This window comes from Synchiropus splendidus, chromosome 2, assembly GCF_027744825.2.
Source record: "Synchiropus splendidus isolate RoL2022-P1 chromosome 2, RoL_Sspl_1.0, whole genome shotgun sequence".
Taxonomy (NCBI): Eukaryota; Metazoa; Chordata; class Actinopteri; order Syngnathiformes; family Callionymidae; genus Synchiropus; species Synchiropus splendidus.
In genome coordinates, this window is record NC_071335.1 from 12,612,390 (window position 1) to 12,629,586 (window position 17,197).

General features: G+C 42.2%; 1 protein-coding gene across 1 annotated transcript; it reads right to left on the reverse strand.

Moving 5' to 3' along the window:
• Positions 1-1,358: 1,358 nt before the first annotated feature.
• LOC128753315 (beta-1,4-N-acetylgalactosaminyltransferase 3-like) lies at positions 1,359-16,900 on the reverse strand. Its single transcript, XM_053854900.1, has 20 exons — positions 16,719-16,900; positions 12,315-12,532; positions 12,064-12,092; positions 11,914-11,997; positions 11,673-11,768; positions 11,010-11,100; positions 10,833-10,933; positions 10,659-10,726; positions 9,984-10,062; positions 9,852-9,918; positions 9,529-9,663; positions 9,344-9,453; positions 8,682-8,788; positions 6,407-6,667; positions 4,592-4,833; positions 4,312-4,465; positions 4,165-4,237; positions 3,946-4,099; positions 2,294-2,420; positions 1,359-1,690 (listed from the first exon to the last, which is right to left on the reverse strand). The coding sequence occupies exons 2-20, from the start codon at positions 12,433-12,435 to the stop codon at positions 1,582-1,584; spliced, it is 2,208 nt and encodes a 735-aa protein (XP_053710875.1). The 5' UTR covers positions 12,436-12,532; positions 16,719-16,900; the 3' UTR covers positions 1,359-1,581.
• Between the last annotated feature and the right edge of the window lie 297 nt (positions 16,901-17,197).

Sequence of the window (17,197 nt, forward strand, 5' to 3'; positions counted from 1 at the left end):
CCCAAACAAATATTGAAGCTCAATTCAAGCAGAACCATTTTCTCCTGTTGTTTCCTTCACTCTTCAACTCACGCTGCACAGCCTGGCACTGTTGATCTGAGTTACAGCTCTCAGATGCAGTTATAGGTGCTGTGGGTTTATTCAAAAAACAAAACAAAAAAAATAAACAAGCTGGTACAGTGTACAGAATATCATGACGATCCATCTCAGTGTGGTATCTGTACCTCGTGGGAGCTAAAAACGACAGGGGAAAACGGTATTAAAACCTGTTTATCCAAAGCGAGAGTGAGGAATATTGCAGTTTCAATGCAAACTGATAAGAAATCCTCTTTAGAAGCTGAGAGCTGGAGGGAAGGTTGTTACTGTCCTGGTTTCTCCTGTTGAAAATGTCCTGGTCAGCTAGTTCAGGCTCTGGAACACATCTTTGTGGATTTATAAAGGCACCATGAAGCCATGATAGTAGGTGTAATTGATGATCTCGCCTGCACCCAGTGTTCTTTTTTAAGAGCCAGCTCTGTAATACCGAAGAAAGCACATCGTGAGACTTTTGCCCTCTGGGGACGTTTAGTTTCTCTGTATTATGGAGGATTGAAAGTGTGTCAAATGGGACAGACAGTCCATTTAGGTTGATAAGTGTTAGACACAAACAAGATCATTCATTTAGAATGTATTGCCAATGGTCAAAATCATAAATGCCATTGTTGTAAGAGTCACTTTTTTAGTCACTGTAGCATGGTTATGGCACTTGCCCAGCTCGAATGTGTCGCTGAATGTGGGTCTGCCTAGGTCTTGGGCCCTCTTTTACAAAGATGATGGCACCCAGCAGTGGTCTCACCATGGCTGTTGCACAGAATGCAGCTCATCCCAAGTGTACACGACTAGACAACGCCAACGGGGTGGAGCTGCAGAAACAGGCTGCCAGCGCCTTTCATCATAAAGATGTGGAGGTTGTAAGGTAGGATGAGTTCAGGTGAGGAGTTAGGACGCTGGTGACATGATCCAGCGGGGGGAGTGAATGAGGCTTTATGGGACACCAAGAATAAACACTCACAAGTACGTCCATGCGCTTCTTTTCACACACACCTAGCGACAGGGTCGGCCTGAGGTATAAGTGAACTATGCGGCCACCAAGCCATCTGAGCTCATGAATCCAAATTCATTTTATTTTTATTTTTTAGCATTGCCTATTAAACCACATATACTAAATATGTTAAGAACTGAACGTCTTCCCCGACACAGGTGGCATCAGTCTCCGAGGACTTTCACAATATGGTCTTTATTCCAGAAATGGTATTGAAAAAACACATGACTGAAATTCAAGTCAAGTCAAGAACATTGTTTAGAATAACCTCAGAATCACTGAAAAGGTTCAACAACTAGCTAAAAGCATGGCATTGTAAGGAACAGCACACCACAGATGGAGAACACACTTGTTTGGGTTGTGGAGGAAGTGAGTCTTTGGCAACGTTCATACAAGCTTGCTGTGTTGTTTTCCAGAAAGCCTCGTCCTATTGTATGACAAAGGTTCACAAGATCTTCAGTCTGCCTCCAGTACCTCCAGTGCAATACGGTCAAAGGTCATCATGAGCCACGACTCAGTCTGTGGTTCCACATTCCCCGTTTAGAATGATAGTAGTGATAAAAGTTCCTTAGGTAGATCCTGTCTACTTCCAGTCCAGCCTCAATAATCCTGAAACAAACAACAGATTTTAAGGGTCGGGAACTCAGGAACAGATCACACGCTTGGACAGCTCTGACCAGGGGATCATGAGGTGTTTCTGGGCCAGAGTGAAGGTGCAAACAATCCAATTAGGCTGCCACCTGGTGGTCTGGAGTTCCTCTGATGACCACTTTCAGACGGGGCCTTATTGAGTTCATGGCCATAGCTGGATGCAGTCAGCGCTCACAGCTGCAACTTCCTCAGAGTGTGGAGATGCAAGGGGCGGCGACCAAAAGCACATCCTTAAAACAATGAATCGCCACTACTGACTCCTTTCTATTGAAGATGAGCCAGCTCTACTCTGAGTCTCTGAGATCAGAACGTCACTAAGGAAGGAGACGCCACAGTATTTGAGCATTATTCTTGCCATTCTCATGGAGATGAATGGAGCAGGATGTATACAAACATTTCTGGTGCAACTGGGTATCTTCCAAATCACAATTGTAAGAATAAAGGCTTCGCCCATCGCTTACCAACATGGCCTTCACCCTAGTCTCAGCTCTGCTTTATGACTGCACCTTGTGCTTGTGACATATCTGGCTATTATTCAAAAAAGACTAAAGCTAGGATCACCTGTCCAGCAGCTCCCAGTCTTCTCCTCCCCATTGCTCCTTGTATTCCCTGGTGTTCAACCCACCAATTCGATCCAGATCTGTCTTGTAGATGGCCAACAGGCCGAAGCCGTTCACCTCCCAGAACCCTGCAACAAGAGACAGAGTTTGATTTCTTCTAGATTTTTTGAAGAAGTACAAAACGCCTTACTAATAATCTGACACCAACTGACCTAACCACGGCAGAGGTGACTGGGGGAATCTGATCAGGGAAATACATTTCACACAGGTTTAACATTGTAACAGATACACATGAAATGAGTTCTGAGCCCATCTAGGCATTACAGTGCTACATGTGTTGGTCATATCACATGGGCCAAATTGAATTTAATAGAAAGCTCTAACACACTGCAATGTGTAAGACCAACTCTGAGGACCTTTTGAATGTCAACAGTGCATGTACTGAAAGCTTTTCTTAGTGTCTGTTCTTCAAGGACCAGAGACCAGTGGTGTTCAAAACTTCACAAGACTAGTTAAAATACCATACTCAATTTTCATTACTTTTCATTGTATACACACATTGCTACAGGTAGAATACACCAGTGTTTTTCCTTGTAATGTTTTCTACTGTAAAATAATAATAATAAAAAGATAAAAACGCATATATAATAACACAAAGCAGTGATAACCAATGTTTTCTACCTAAATAAATATATTGATCAACGTTATTATTTCTAATAAAATAAAATGGAGCTACATTCTGGAACAATTTCATTAGCTATACAGGAAAGAAACAGTTCAAAATATGTATGACATTATTTATTACAAGCAATGTTTAAATTTGATTCAGAAATAACAACATTTAAAGGTGCACTATTATTATGATACATATTTAACAAGCATGACATACTGACAGAGAAGCTTCATAAAACATTTTTGAATGGTAGAATTTTCAAAGTCATATCAATCCCATGATCCTTTCTGAGTTGCATGAAGGAGGAAATGAAATAGGGATGCAGCACAACGACAAATTTTGGCCAAAACCAAAAAATGAGGCAACCACGACTGAAAACCAAAAACAGACACAGCAGTTATTCGTACCACTACATAGTACATATGTGAACTTGTGGCATAGCAGACCGCAAGGGTCATGTTTGTAGCCATGTTTGCCTCTATACATGAGTGATTTGATAACACCGTAGATCACACTTAAAAAAAAGGGAAAAGCATAGTAGGGCCCCTTTAAAATTTAAAGCACAACATTGAAAGAATGTAATTAAATGTATTAAAATCCACATTGATTTTGTAGCATCCGACTTACGACCGGGATCGGTTCCGACCAACCGGTTGTAAGTCAGATTGGACGTAAGTCGAATGCCATTCAAAATAGCCGACGCGAGGGTTATAGGTACTACTGTAGTGATAGATGGCTGTGAGAGAGTGAGATGCTGGATACTGTGCTGCCGTTGGCGATGCTACGATGCTATGTGCTGCGGTGCCAGACATTGAATAAAAAACAATAAACACCTGCTGGCCGTGGTACAGGTGGACGTAGGTCGAGCACGTCGTAAGTCGGATGTTACTTGCATTGTATTTCATGAATAATATGCGCTTGCTGTTTTCTTTTGTGTGTTATGTTTGTCACCAAGGCCCGCCAGACTTGACCTACTGTACCTTTGGCGTCTGCTGCCGTACTTCCACAGTCCAGCCTCATGACGACGGGAGCGAAGGTCATGTATCCCTCCACACAGTGTTTTCGAATTGTGTCAATGATGGTCAGAGGGAAATGGATGTGTAGGTCACAGAGAAATACAATGCTGTGAGGATCCTGAAAGAGAATCACTTTGGTTTATTTATCGACTTATGGAAGACAATGAAGGAGTAGCTACTCACCTTTATCACGTCCACGCCAGCTTGAAGACCAGCAGCTCTCTGGAAATTCCCATCCAGCTTCACATACTGGTGACTGACAGGCGACAGAAAAAATGTTACACAGAAAATTGATGAACTTGCAAATGTGTCTGATCTTAGTCTGTCTACCTGGGCAATGAGGATTTCTCCAGCGCCCCCTTCACATCCAGGTCAGTGCTGCTGTAGTCAGTAATGATGAGGTTGAAGTTGTCGTCTCCCGTTGTTTGGAAAATCTCCTCAAGATCCCTAATCGTTTGCAGGACCCACCTCGCCTGGTTCTTTACTAAAAGAAAGAGACATCAAGCATGAACTTAAAACCCCACAGAGATTGAGGGCAATGTTTATCTTTTTAGGGCAAGAAAATAAACTACCGTTGACACTGAACTTGATGGAAAACAGACATTCAAACCTGGCACTATGAAGTGGACAGCGGCATTGGGACTCCAGCTGAATCCAACAGGGTTGCACAAGACCACCGCAGGCTGTTGGGCAATGACCCCACTGTTGACCTCTCTGTGGCCGTAGATGTAGTGCGAAAGACGCAGCTTCTGTCCACTTCTGTCTTGCAGCTCCAGTTCCAGGAGGTAGCGGCCACCCTTGACCAGGTCCTTGTGCTTTTCAACATTCACCACTCGCACCAGTGTGAACATCCTCCAGAAGGAAACAATAGACAGTTGTTGCTGTCAGTATACAAGCCTCATCCAGTCAGTTAAGACCCCTGCTAACTCAAGCACCTTCTGAAACGAATCAAGGCAGCCGACGACAGGACACATGATCAACATCACAAACCTTCACAGATGCTGACCATTTAAATTCGCCTAAACAAATAATCTGACTGTCCAGAGCAGCGTCTTTCAAGTGTGCCGTGGGAAAGTGATCCCATTTCACCTCATCTGTCTGGAGATAGAGGTGGGCGATATGATGACATTAAGTCATGACTATTAGAAGGTGTTGACGTTCTTATAGAACGTGAGGAGGTCACATGGATTTGCTGACTTTCTCTCTACACACTCTACTGTAGAGCTACAGTGTGTTGATGCGCTGATGTGTCCGTCAGTCAAGGCAGCGCTGCTGTGGTGCGCGGCGCTCCTCTTCCTCTCCTCTTCACAGCCAAGAGGCCGCTCACATGCGCAACTTCTTGCTGTTTTTAAACCTGATGCGCCTCTAACATGACCACACGCTTTGACAAGCGACAACCAAGTGTCAGTAGCTACAGTTTTTCACACATGAATAGGGATTTTCTATAGGACTTTGGTGGTTCTTTTGGTGGTGTTCCCCGAGATTGTTTCAATGAACCAAGGGTGCCGTGGCTAGAAAAAGCCTGAAAAACACTGGTCCAGAGAATAACCCAAGAATTGGCTTTGGTGGACTGTCAACAGCAACTAGTGTATCAACAATAAAATACAAGATTACATTGAAATATAATCTAAATTTCTGTTGATACGATGAGCTGAATTGTTGAGACATTTCTATATAGAAGTGAACATGTTTTAAAATGAAGGGTTTATCTAAGAAACTCTGAGCTGTAAAGGTTAGTCTGTCATGTAATGGATCACCAAAATAACATAAGTGATAAAATTAATGCCGATTAAGTCATTTTCACGATCACTTGACACTTGCGCTTTTTGCTATACAACGGCAGTATATTTAATGGAATGAGTTACAAATCATAGAAGAGACCAGAGACAAGAAAACCCTGGACCTGCTGCGTGTCAACACCATGGATGTGGATTTATCACATGAGCTGAGCACAATCTGGTTCTCCTCCAGCCGGTGTACGAACCATAGGTAAAGAGGCAGCCAGCTGTGACCCCCGACTGTGTGGGAAGTCTTCAGTGATGCTCACGAGGAGAAAATTCACAGCATCACTGACAACATCAACCTCTGTATAGAGAACTGTATGCACCAGGACTGTACGTGTTTTGCCAACAACAAACTCTAGACTAAACTGGACATCAAAGCAACATCGCCATGTCCTGTACCAGGGTGGACCTGACTCCAGGTGAGGACCCAGTTCAGGAAGATCAAGGACAAGAAAGCAATGGGTCCAGACTGAAGACACTTGAGAGACTCATCCTCGCCCACCTTCACCCACTGCTACAGCTCGCCTACCAGCTTGGCATTGGTATGGAGGACACCATCATCTACCTCCTCCACACATCCCTCTCTCTCCTCCTGGTAAACAACAGAGGACAATATTCGGGTCTTCGGACCAGCCACTTACCCCGGGTGATTTTTGTGAATCTTCTCCATGAACAAGTTCACGATGGACATGGCATGACTGGAGGGAAGTTGCGAGTTTCCAGAGATGTTGCAGTGCTGGTTGATCCAGACAACGGGATTGCGAGGGATTTTGTTGACCTTAAATGTCTGATTCCAGTTCACCTTGGTGTCAAACACCAGCGCACCTCCTCGCCTCTTCGTTGAATGTTTCTCGTTTAATATGTTTTGGCTGTCCAAGGTCATGTATTTTGCGAAGCGGAGTCTGTAAAATAAACTTTGTCAGTTGATTTGTTTGTTTGAAGGTGGAAAAAGAATGTTCATGAACTAGTTAAGGATCAGTTAGAATGACAATATACAGTGGTACCTTGGTTCTCGACCACAATCCGTTCCAGACGGCCATTCGAGAAGCGAATTGTTCAAAATCTGAATTGATTTTTCCCATTACAATGAATGGAAAAAGAAATAATGCGTTCCAAGCCTTAAAATAGTCTTTTGTAGGAGTGAATGTAGAGTGTCTGCTGCAGGTGCGCTGTTCCTCTATGTGTGTGGCCGCTGCATGTGGGAGGGGTTGCCGAGTGAGTGAGGTCTCTCCAGAAGTGAAGAGGTGCCCGGTGCGTGTCCAGCTCTGAATGTGCGCTTCTGTGCAGTTTGGCTGTGACAAAGTCTTAACCCAAGTAACGCTCTGGCCGAGACTCGCCTCATCCCTGTCCCAGCTCCAGCCCACAACAGGACATCAAACCCTGGAGTGAGCGCTCCAGCCTCGGAGGTGTGGAGAGCGAGCACCTCCCCTGTGACACTCTACCACGGTCCAGTGTGGAGACAGGAAAGGTTTTACACCTCAATATGAAGAAAAAACAGCCAGTAAATGTAGCTAACGGGACACGACTGCATACAGAGGCTGCGTTATACACAATAACAAAGCGCGTCGTGGGTCAGCTGATCGGGCAGCGCACGTTATGGTTTTCCCGCTTTTTTCGGGGGCGTTCGATTTGTTCGAAGTCTGGGACGTTCGAAAACTGAGGTACCACTGTAACTTGATTATCATCAGAATATAGGAAAGACTTAGCTATGAGACCTTGACTAGTATCTTCTGAACCAGTATTGTTGTACTTCATTGCTAATTACTTTGCACTCAAATATCTTATGTAAAGATCATGTTCAGGTCTCACACATTCAGACTGACAGAGACATAGACAATAAGCATTTTACACTTCTTACGCATAAATACATAAATGCATATATTTTGTGTTTTAGGTTATTGAACTCTCCAGCCAAATTTCACACCTTCAATGAAACACTAGCGTCTGCATTATGTTTACACTCAAATAGAAAGAAAACTACAAAAAAGTTTGGCTTGAATGATGATTTTTTTTCGTCATACCAGTTCAGTAAGTTTGAAGGGAAATGTGTGCCTGAAGCCTGTGACAAACACCTAAACAAAACACTGGTAAAACTTTAAATATTTTATGTCACACAGTATATATATGTACAAGTCTGAGTGTAAAAACGAAATCAAATGTGAAATATCCAAGTACTTAAATACCACTATATGAGTCCACTTGCGGATTTGCTTTTGTTTGGTATAGATGTTAAATGCTGCTATTTTGCCTCAGGAACACACTTCCCTCCATTCTTACTGAACTGGAATGACAAGGAATCATCTTGGAATCCTATGCTTTGCTTTGTTAGATGATCAAGTGTCTTTCACTGCCTTTTATGAAAGTTGAGTAAAATATGTTTACAAATGATAGTTTGACATCATCATCAGTGTTTGCGGCGATGTACTTTTGTTAATTCGATAACAGAAGAAATGAAGAGCCAAACTTTCCATGACTAATAGCAGGGCGCTACTGTCACCAACCGTCAACCAACAAACTTGACAAACACAAACTGACCAGCCCAGATGCAGAGATTGAATATGCAGCAAAAGGAGGAAAATAAATGCAGATTAAGTCATTGACAGAGTAGTAGTAGGTTTTCACTACGTCACTAGAGTCGACGAATCAGTGCCCTCATTTTCAGTGGACACTAGGTGGCGCTCTTTAAATTATGTGAATTTTCATTGACCTACAGTCTACAAAAGTAGACTAGTAGTATCATTCAGGATTTGGTTCAGAAGTTGATGGACAGCATGCCAGGGAGAATGGCCTCTGAAAATTGGGACACTGTATGAAATCTCATCAACCCTTCACGACTGTATCATGAAACCTCATCTACCCATCACTACTAGTTAGTCACTGAGGCGTTTTTGTAACTACTTGGAAATGAGGTCTTACAAATCTTTGGAGGACGAGCCTGCCGTTTTGGGGTAGAAGCAGCTGTCTGGTGTCTCCATGTGTGTGAGTCGTGTGTAGTCATTGGGGTAGATGTAAGACAAGTGAACCTGCAATGAGAAATGTGAAGAATATTCATTGATCATCTTCAGACGTTTAGTTCATACTCAGCTAAACATCTTCATCAGGCAACAGTGATGTAATGATGTGAACACGTTTGAGGTGAATTGTACAGCCCATAACCTGACATCTAGGCAGCGCCATTCACATCTGACTCATTTTTTGGGATGTCATTACATGTAACTACAGACCTCGACCAAGATGCAGTACATTGACTTAAAGGTCAGTTCTTTAGCTGCACATCTACAAATTTGACATAAGTTTATCTTCAGAGGGCTTTAAAAAAGGCATTGCGCTGATGTAAAAAAAATAAAATATGTCAATATTCTGGAAATTGGAGCAGAGTGCATCTCAGTGTTACATTGGGTCCGGCATGACATCAAGATGTCCTCCTACAGTTCAATAATGCAGCAGCTTCCTCGACTTCCAATTTAAAGAGCCTTCCCAATATAGATACACACATGAATTAAGTGAACATGCACAGGGTTGACACCAGAGTCTAAATCTGTAGCTTCATTTGAGGTGAAAAAAAGAACAACACGTACAAACAGCAGGCCATGGTAGCGCTGTAGATGTTGATCTTTAATGGTGTAGCTGGGTTTGTACCGGCAGTGTGGAAGAATACTCTCAAGGTACTTCTTATTTATCAATGGAACTGCGAAGAAACAAGGCGAAAGTGAGTCATAGACATGATGGAGATGAGGGAAACCTTTAAACACTCATTGTTCACCTTGGTCAAACCTGTCTCTAGGGTCGTCCCAGAGAATGTCTGCAGTGACACTGCTCCGTTTCGTCACGTTTTGTTGGTGACTGGCAGCTGTCTGCGGTATGTGAGAATTGTTGCCTAATGGCAGAGCAGATTCATCTGTCGGAGGAAACCACAAGGTGAGAAAGCAAGTGCTGTGTTGAAGCTACACGAGGAAACTGCTGACTTTATTTGGTCATATGCTGCTGCCAAATAAGGGCATCCATGTTTCACGCAACCTTTGTCAGGAAGCTAACTCTATTGTAAAAACAAAAGCACCGACTTTTCACACTTGGTGTATTACTCACCAACATAAAGGGAGATATGCGCTGATTCAATGACATTAAACTCGAGTTCTTTGTCCACCAGTTGCCACTGGAGAAGCAGATGATCAATAGCAGAAAAATAAGTGATAAAATCTATGCCATTTAGTTACTTACTGCCACTTGCACGTGGTCTGTCCCTCTGTCATTCTGCTTGTGGAGGATTTCAAAAAAATATCTCTGCTGAGACGAGAGCCTGAGAGACAGCAACTGTTGTGACTTATGCATATATAATTATCACAAATACAACGTCAATGTTTTGATCTGACCTGACCTCATCTGTAGAAACGCACATCGGCCAGTGACAAGGAGTGAAACAGCATGATATCCATTATATTTGAATTATTTGGGACTTTTTTCTCACAGCAAAGACTCAGGCGATTTAGCATATAATGCAATTACTTTTCAAATTTACACAAAGCCAACTAACTACCAAAAGAAAGCCACACTTTGCTGGCAGGAACTGAAGACATCAGCCAATTCAAGGTCACACGAGAGATCAGTGGTGAGAAAGTTCTGTCCATCCAGTTGATTCATTGAAGCACCGTGTACCCTGCGATCCTACACCTCAATAGTTAAGTTGGGGAATGGACACCCGCATCTAGCAGACAGATCACAGCTGCTTTCTTACAATAAAGACTGCATGTATTTTGTTCACAAAGATTTGAGATCCACCTTATTTTTGCCCAAGTCATCTAATATCTTGTTGCTGTTCCACTCATTTCCTGTCAGCCCACAATCTGTTCAACTTCAAAGTTAGTTACCCGTGAGTGTTTCAAACTCTCAACTCACCGTCTTGGTTTTGACGTCTGGCTTGCATATTTATCAAACTCTCCAGGGGCTGTCCATTCATCACCAGACTGCAAGCAGCAGAGATGGAGGTATACAGCTCAAAAATAATGCCTCATAAGCTGTTTGACATACTGTAAAGGTCATGTCGCATCGATGTCAATCTTATCTTCATACCTTTCCAACCCAGGCCATTAAACTTAAGTTAAGTGGAGAATCATCAGAGCTGAGCCAGAACTCTGAGTTGTCATCCGAGCTCACTGCAAACACAAACTCCCCTGAAACATTTCAAGTGAGGTCATGTAACAAGACCAGGTGAATCGGTGCTACAATTTGCAGGATTGTGTTGCTTACCATCAGTGTGAGGATGCAGGTAACCGAAAATCCTCAGTCCATAGTTGCGCCACTGTGGAGCGATGGCCAGTTTCTGGACTGTAATCCTCAACTAGACAAGAGCAGGAGTGGGAAAGGACTGTATTTAACAACAACCGGTTTTTCATAAAGTAATTAGTAGTTACGTTTATAAAATGAAATCTACCGTGTCCCATAACACACAATAACAACAGCTGAGGCTCTTGGCAACACATGGAATGGGTGGTTTTCAGGGTACATACCATCCATATGGGCCAGTAGGTGCTACTGGCTGGTACAAACAGTACTTGCCCATTTATTGAGTCCCTAATGGTTTAATGATCACCTTTCAGGAGGGGGTGGTCATAACCACTTACCTGTCTTTCATGCCATATAAGGATTTAGTATCAGTATATATGCTACCTTGTTTAGCCATCCGCTTCAGTGAGGGTGGACAAAATGTTTTTGATAGATCATCGCATTCTTGAGGCAAAATCATGTCTTTTTGCAACCCATAATGCTTTGCAGTAAAACAAAACAAAACAAAAATTGTTGAGAATAGCATATAGGTGTGGGCTCAGGTATGGTTCAGCCAACTCAAATGTGCGTGTACTTAGCCAGACAGCTACACAGGTGCACAGGAAAGTGAAATGAGTCAGGACTGACATGAGGGAATAACGGGAAGTGCAAGTTCCTGCGAAGGCCGATCGTGGAGCTCCCGCACCAATCCTCAAACACATGGAGATTGGCGTGACCCAAATACTGCAGATGTAAACAGAAGGATATTTGTATCATTAGACCATCAGGTCATGAGACAGTTGAGGAAACAAAACCCACCCTATCCACAAACTGAGTAGGTAATGTAGGTTCTAAAAAGGTGAACTGCTATAACCATGTAGAGACGCACCTCAGCTTTCCAGGGGTGAGCTGCACTGTTGACTGTCGCAGTATGAGCGTTTTTTGCTGAGCTCATATGGGAGTTAGCGTTTCCCTTCAGTTGACAGATAAAGTTTGATCACTGCAACATTTTCACTCGCGTTTATCCGTGTATGCTTACCCTTCCTCTGTTGTAGAAGTAATCTTGACCTGGCGAGAGAGGAGCAGTTTGCAGATGATATTTGCATACACTTTTTCCACAGGTGTGGTGATAACAGTTCACAGCAGAACTGTTAGAAATTTAGTATTATGACTATTGATATCATATTTGGGCAAAACAAATGTCTCGTATTTTTTGGAGGGAAAGGGAAGGGTGCCTCTGAGAGTCCTTTGCCCATGCAGGAACTCAGTGTAGGATGCGGTCACACTCACCAGTCCTCTTGTTCCATACTCTGGTCACAGCCATCTCGCTGTAGATGGCAACAGCTCCAACCAGCAGAATGAAGCCGAACACCACATACTTGTTTTGCAGCACTTTCTTGGGTGCGATCATATTGAAGGTATTGGTTGTTAATGTTGTCCTGTTCCCATGCAAGTCATCTGGAGTTGTGGAGTTTGCCTCTTCACAGTGACACTGCTCCTCCCCACTGCTGCTACAGTGATTGAACAAAAGAATTACTACTGTTTTGAAACTATATATTCACTCAGGAAATGTCCCTCAAATTGAGGAAAATCTAAGTAAAGAAAGAAAGTATTTGGTCCCAGTGTGAATAGAGAAAAATGACTCATCCCACAGTTAATGTCTGTTTGCTTTACTCTGTTTAGTTTAAATATTTCACTCTGCATGATGATCATTTTGCCTACGTTCATAGCCTACTCATCTACAGACTGTTTAGTTCTCCATACAGAAAGTTATTTTCAATTATTAGAATAATATTTCACTCAAATTAGAAGTGGAGCTCACTGAGTTAGATGAGACCACCTTTATTCTTCCCACACTCTTCACCAGATAGTATTCCATTCCTCAGAAGATCCATAAGATGGCATTGTGCTTGGTTTTTTTATGCATCAAAGATCACCAGGGAAAGTTAGGTTGTCTAGAGATTTGTTATAATGAGAGCTTGAGAAGCAGACATGGGGACATCTGTCTGAAACCTGTCATCATTTATGTATAATTTATGTATAAATCTTACCTCTTGCCGCTACAGCTATGCAAATTGGTGGGTGTGGTGGGGTTTCCTCCTCTACAATTTACTCCCACTGTATTGGCTCAAGGTAAAAATTGGATTCCTTCACGTGACCAACGGTGGTTGTCAAGTTTAAGATCTCTGTAGTCTGATGTATGTGATGTGTCCCAGTGTGCTGTCTGTGGGACAGTCAGCGCCAGCTCAGGCTGCTTGTAGAACTAAACAGTTTTTATTTTCTTTTAGCAGAGGGTAAGTGTGAGAGGAAATACTCCGTGTGACTCCACCCCTTTCTTCACTGTATCCAGCCATTGCATGTCACTGAAGCTGATAGTGCACTCATCCTTGAAGTAGGAAGAATTTAGGATTGCCATTCATCCCTTGAAATGCTGAATCCTCTGGTATATGTTGCAAAAATGAAGCGTCCCTTAAACTTTATTGGTGCATGATCTGTCCCATGTTGGCGGAGAGTTCTGAAGCCAGCAGGGTGTGTTTACTAATCTGACTCATCTATATTACTGACTATATCTTGGACACTACTTAGTAGCTTGGAGCAACACACACAACTGTGAGTGTGACCAGTTGGGTTTTGCTTAGGATAAACAGTGTTATTGAATCAGTTGTGTGCGGAGTTGGTGTGGTTGCTTCCTGATTGTGGCGGATGTGGTGAAGTACTTTCATATGAAGATCTAGTTTGTTGACCGTGAATGTTTATGGTTAAACTGGTATTGTGAATTAGCTGTGTAATGATTGTGATTTCATTTTTTTTGACACTTAAACTTTGTTACAGTTGCTTGTTACTTGTATGGGTACTGCAGAAGCCAAAAAGCCCTGTTTTGAGTTGTACGTAGGATTTTCTCTTTCTTATATTATATGCGTATGCATGCCCTTTAAAAGGCTGAATACTTGAAAAAGTACTTTCTGCTCTGGATTGTGTACAGTGTAAACCATTGAGGTTGGAACATATGACATACTAGACTTGGTACATGATGGTTTGGCTCATCTGTTTGTTTACATCTGAGTTGTTAAATAGCGCTGTGTGCTTTGTTCATGTTTGTCTGGTTGGCACTTCTCTTTGATAAGTAGTTTTAAAATGGAATTTGATTGACAGTGAAGTCAGCTGAAGACAAACCAGAGGTATGTTGCGAGTGTGACTCGTTGGTTGTTGCTGATCACTGTGGTGTTCTAGTGACTCCACATATAGAAAAGAGTGAGTTGAAAGAGTTCATTCAAGTGGAGCTGGTTGCCTTAGGTCTGATTTCAGATCTATATTCCACAAAGGGACATGACTGCAGGCATGACAGGGACACAGTTAGAATGGTGTTTGTAGGCTTTTGCTTGAATGGAATTTTTATTTTGGAAAAACCCAAGAAGTGTACACTGCACTCTCTTTGGAGGACAATTTTTGAGTCCATGAAGGTGCCGACAAACCACCAAAAGCTTTGTTGAATTTGTGAGAGCATGGAGGACATGCTGTGATAAATGTTGTTGATTTCAAGAACTGTCTTCCAGAAAGAGCCGTGACTTATTGGAATAAGCAAAAAGTTTTGTCTCTAAACGATGGTGCAATTCTTGCAGATGAATTAAAAAATTTTAATTTGCCTGTGGGTTGAGATTCAGTCTTAACTGAGAAATAGATAAAACACTGTTGTAGAGCAAATCGATGCTTTTATTGTCCTGAAGGACACTTTTTGTAGCATGCCCCATACTGGCGCAAAAAGAGCAGAATAAACTTGCAGAAAAACTGTCTGCTGTCGGTCCCAGACACTTTGAATGATGCAACAATGCAAATTAGTTACGTTGTTTTGTTCCTAAAGGTTGTTTACCAAGACAATATTAATACAAAAGTAAAAGTTTGTCCAAAACTGGAGGAAAACAGTCACTAATTTGAGGCAATGTTTTCATTTTTTCAGAGGAATTATATATATATATATATATATATATATATATATATATATATACACTCCCCAAAATTATTCATACCCTTGCTAATTTTTGTGATTTTTTTTATTTTGTGATGAAATGATTTTTTTCAAATTTGTGTCAGTTAAATGTGGCCAACAATTGGAAGAATGACAAAAATAATAATTCTTTTAATGATCTAATTTTGGTCTAGTACTGATTTCAAGATGTCACAATGAAGTAAACATTGTTGGCCAAATGTTAAAGTGAAAAAAGACATCTTTCCAGAACAGTATAAATAGGGGGAAAGTGTTCAGGTCATTCTTAATTTCCGGTCATCATGGTCAAGAAGAAGGAGCTCAGCGAGGACCTGCGTCAGCGTCTTGTTCGTAGCCACAGTGAAGGAAAAGGTTACAAGACTATTTCCAAGCAGTACGATGTCCCTGTTTCAACCGTCCAGAGCATCATCAACAAGTACAAGAGGTTCAACACCGTTAAAAACCTCAGTGGCCGTGGACGGAAGCGCAAGGTGTCCCCCAAACGTCCCACAAAAATCTCCCGAGAGGTCAACACCAACCCATAGATGACAACTAAGGCCCTAATGGAAACACTTGACCAGGCAGGGACAAAGGTGTCATGGTCCACCATTGAGCAAGTCTTGCACAGAGGAGGTCTCCATGGACGTAAACCTCGGAAGACACCGCTGCTCAGTAAGAAACATCTGTCAGCTGGCCTGGCCTTTTGTAAACGTCATGATGAGACAAATTTGGAGTTATTCGGCCATATGGATGCTCAGTATGTCTGGAGGAAGAAGGAGAAGCCTATAGGCCAAAGAACGCTGTGCCTACTGTCAAGTATGGTGGTGGAAGCATAATGTTTCGGGGATGTTTCTCCTCCAGTGGCACAGGGAATCTCGTCAAGGTCTGAGGAACCATGAAAAAGGAGGATTACATCAGGATACTTGATGAAAATGTGAAGGCATCCGCTGTGAAACTCCAGCTTGGCCACAACTGGACGTAGCAGCAAGACAACCACCCTGAACACACTGCTAAGGTAGTGAAGAAATGGTTCAAGGACAATGATGTCAATGTCCTGAAATGGCCAAGTCAAAGTCCTGACCTCAATGCCATTGAGAACTTGTGGCATCACTTGAAGACCAGAGTAATAGCGAGGAGACCAACAAACCTGACCCAGCTTGAGGCATTACATTACAGGAATCGTCTAGAAGCACTCATAAAGAATAAAGGCTATGCCATTGACTATTAAATAAGACAATGGACTATGGTATGAATAATTTTGAACATGACATTTTTTTGGGACTCCATTAGTAAAATACCCCAGAAATATATATTTTTTTATTCTGTATTTTTGTCATTCTTTCAATTGTTATAACTGACACACAAATTTGAAAAAAATAATTTCATCACAAAACAAAAAAATCACAAGAGTTAGCAAGGGTATGAATAATTTGGAGGACGAGTATATATATATATATATATATATATATATATATATATATATATCATCACATCACAACATACTGTGGCTCAGACATGATCGCATGGGGTGAGTGTGGTACAAGCACAGCTACATTTTGTAGTCTAAACTCTAGAAGTGGTGGAAGAACCACCACTTTGTTGGCTGCACCCCACTCACCCTCTTCATGCCTGATGTGATGAAGTTTCTTCAGAGTACAGAAGTCTGACCCCACACTGTAGATCAACCCAGCTTTGACCAAGCGGTGTCTTACCTTGTAGAGGACGGTGTGCTTATGCGTCGCCCGGCTCATAAGTCTGTAAGTCAAATGTTTGTTTCCCAGCCTTTTTGGCAACATATTCCATCTCACCCATGATGACTTCTTTTCAGGACACTCAGGGATCCGTAAAACCTACAAATCCTCCATTGTTGTTTTTGGCCTGGACTCAAGACTGAAGACTTAAGTTTGGTCTTTCATGCCACACACGTCAGGTGTCTGTGTAAGTCAAATCAAACAATAAGATTGTGAAGAGCAAAATCCAGCGTGACAGTTAAAGTTTTAAAGTTCTTCACTCCATTTGGCCTACTTAAAGTAACAACGTGTAGTATTTGGACATAAATAGATTATTTTCAGATTTCCTGAGATGACAGGTTTCATTTTGAACACTCTATAGTTCCGGAGTCAGACTCTCCAGCTCTCTGTTAAACGCTCCCTTGGAGTATGTAACTTTGAGGCGTGTTCTGAGAGTGGCG

What these genes read in the sequence shown, in the direction of transcription:
- LOC128753315 (XM_053854900.1), bottom strand. Translation starts at nt 12,435, where the DNA reads ATGATCGCACCCAAGAAAGTGCTGCAAAACAAGTATGTGGTGTTCGGC. An exon ending in TAGAGACAGGTTTGACCAAG is followed by an intron (nt 9,454 to 9,528) that starts GTGAACAATGAG and finishes GTTTCTTCGCAG; the next exon opens with TTCCATTGATAAATAAGAAG. An exon ending in GACTGGGAGCTGCTGGACAG is followed by an intron (nt 1,691 to 2,293) that starts GTGATCCTAGCT and finishes TGTTTGTTTCAG; the next exon opens with GATTATTGAGGCTGGACTGG.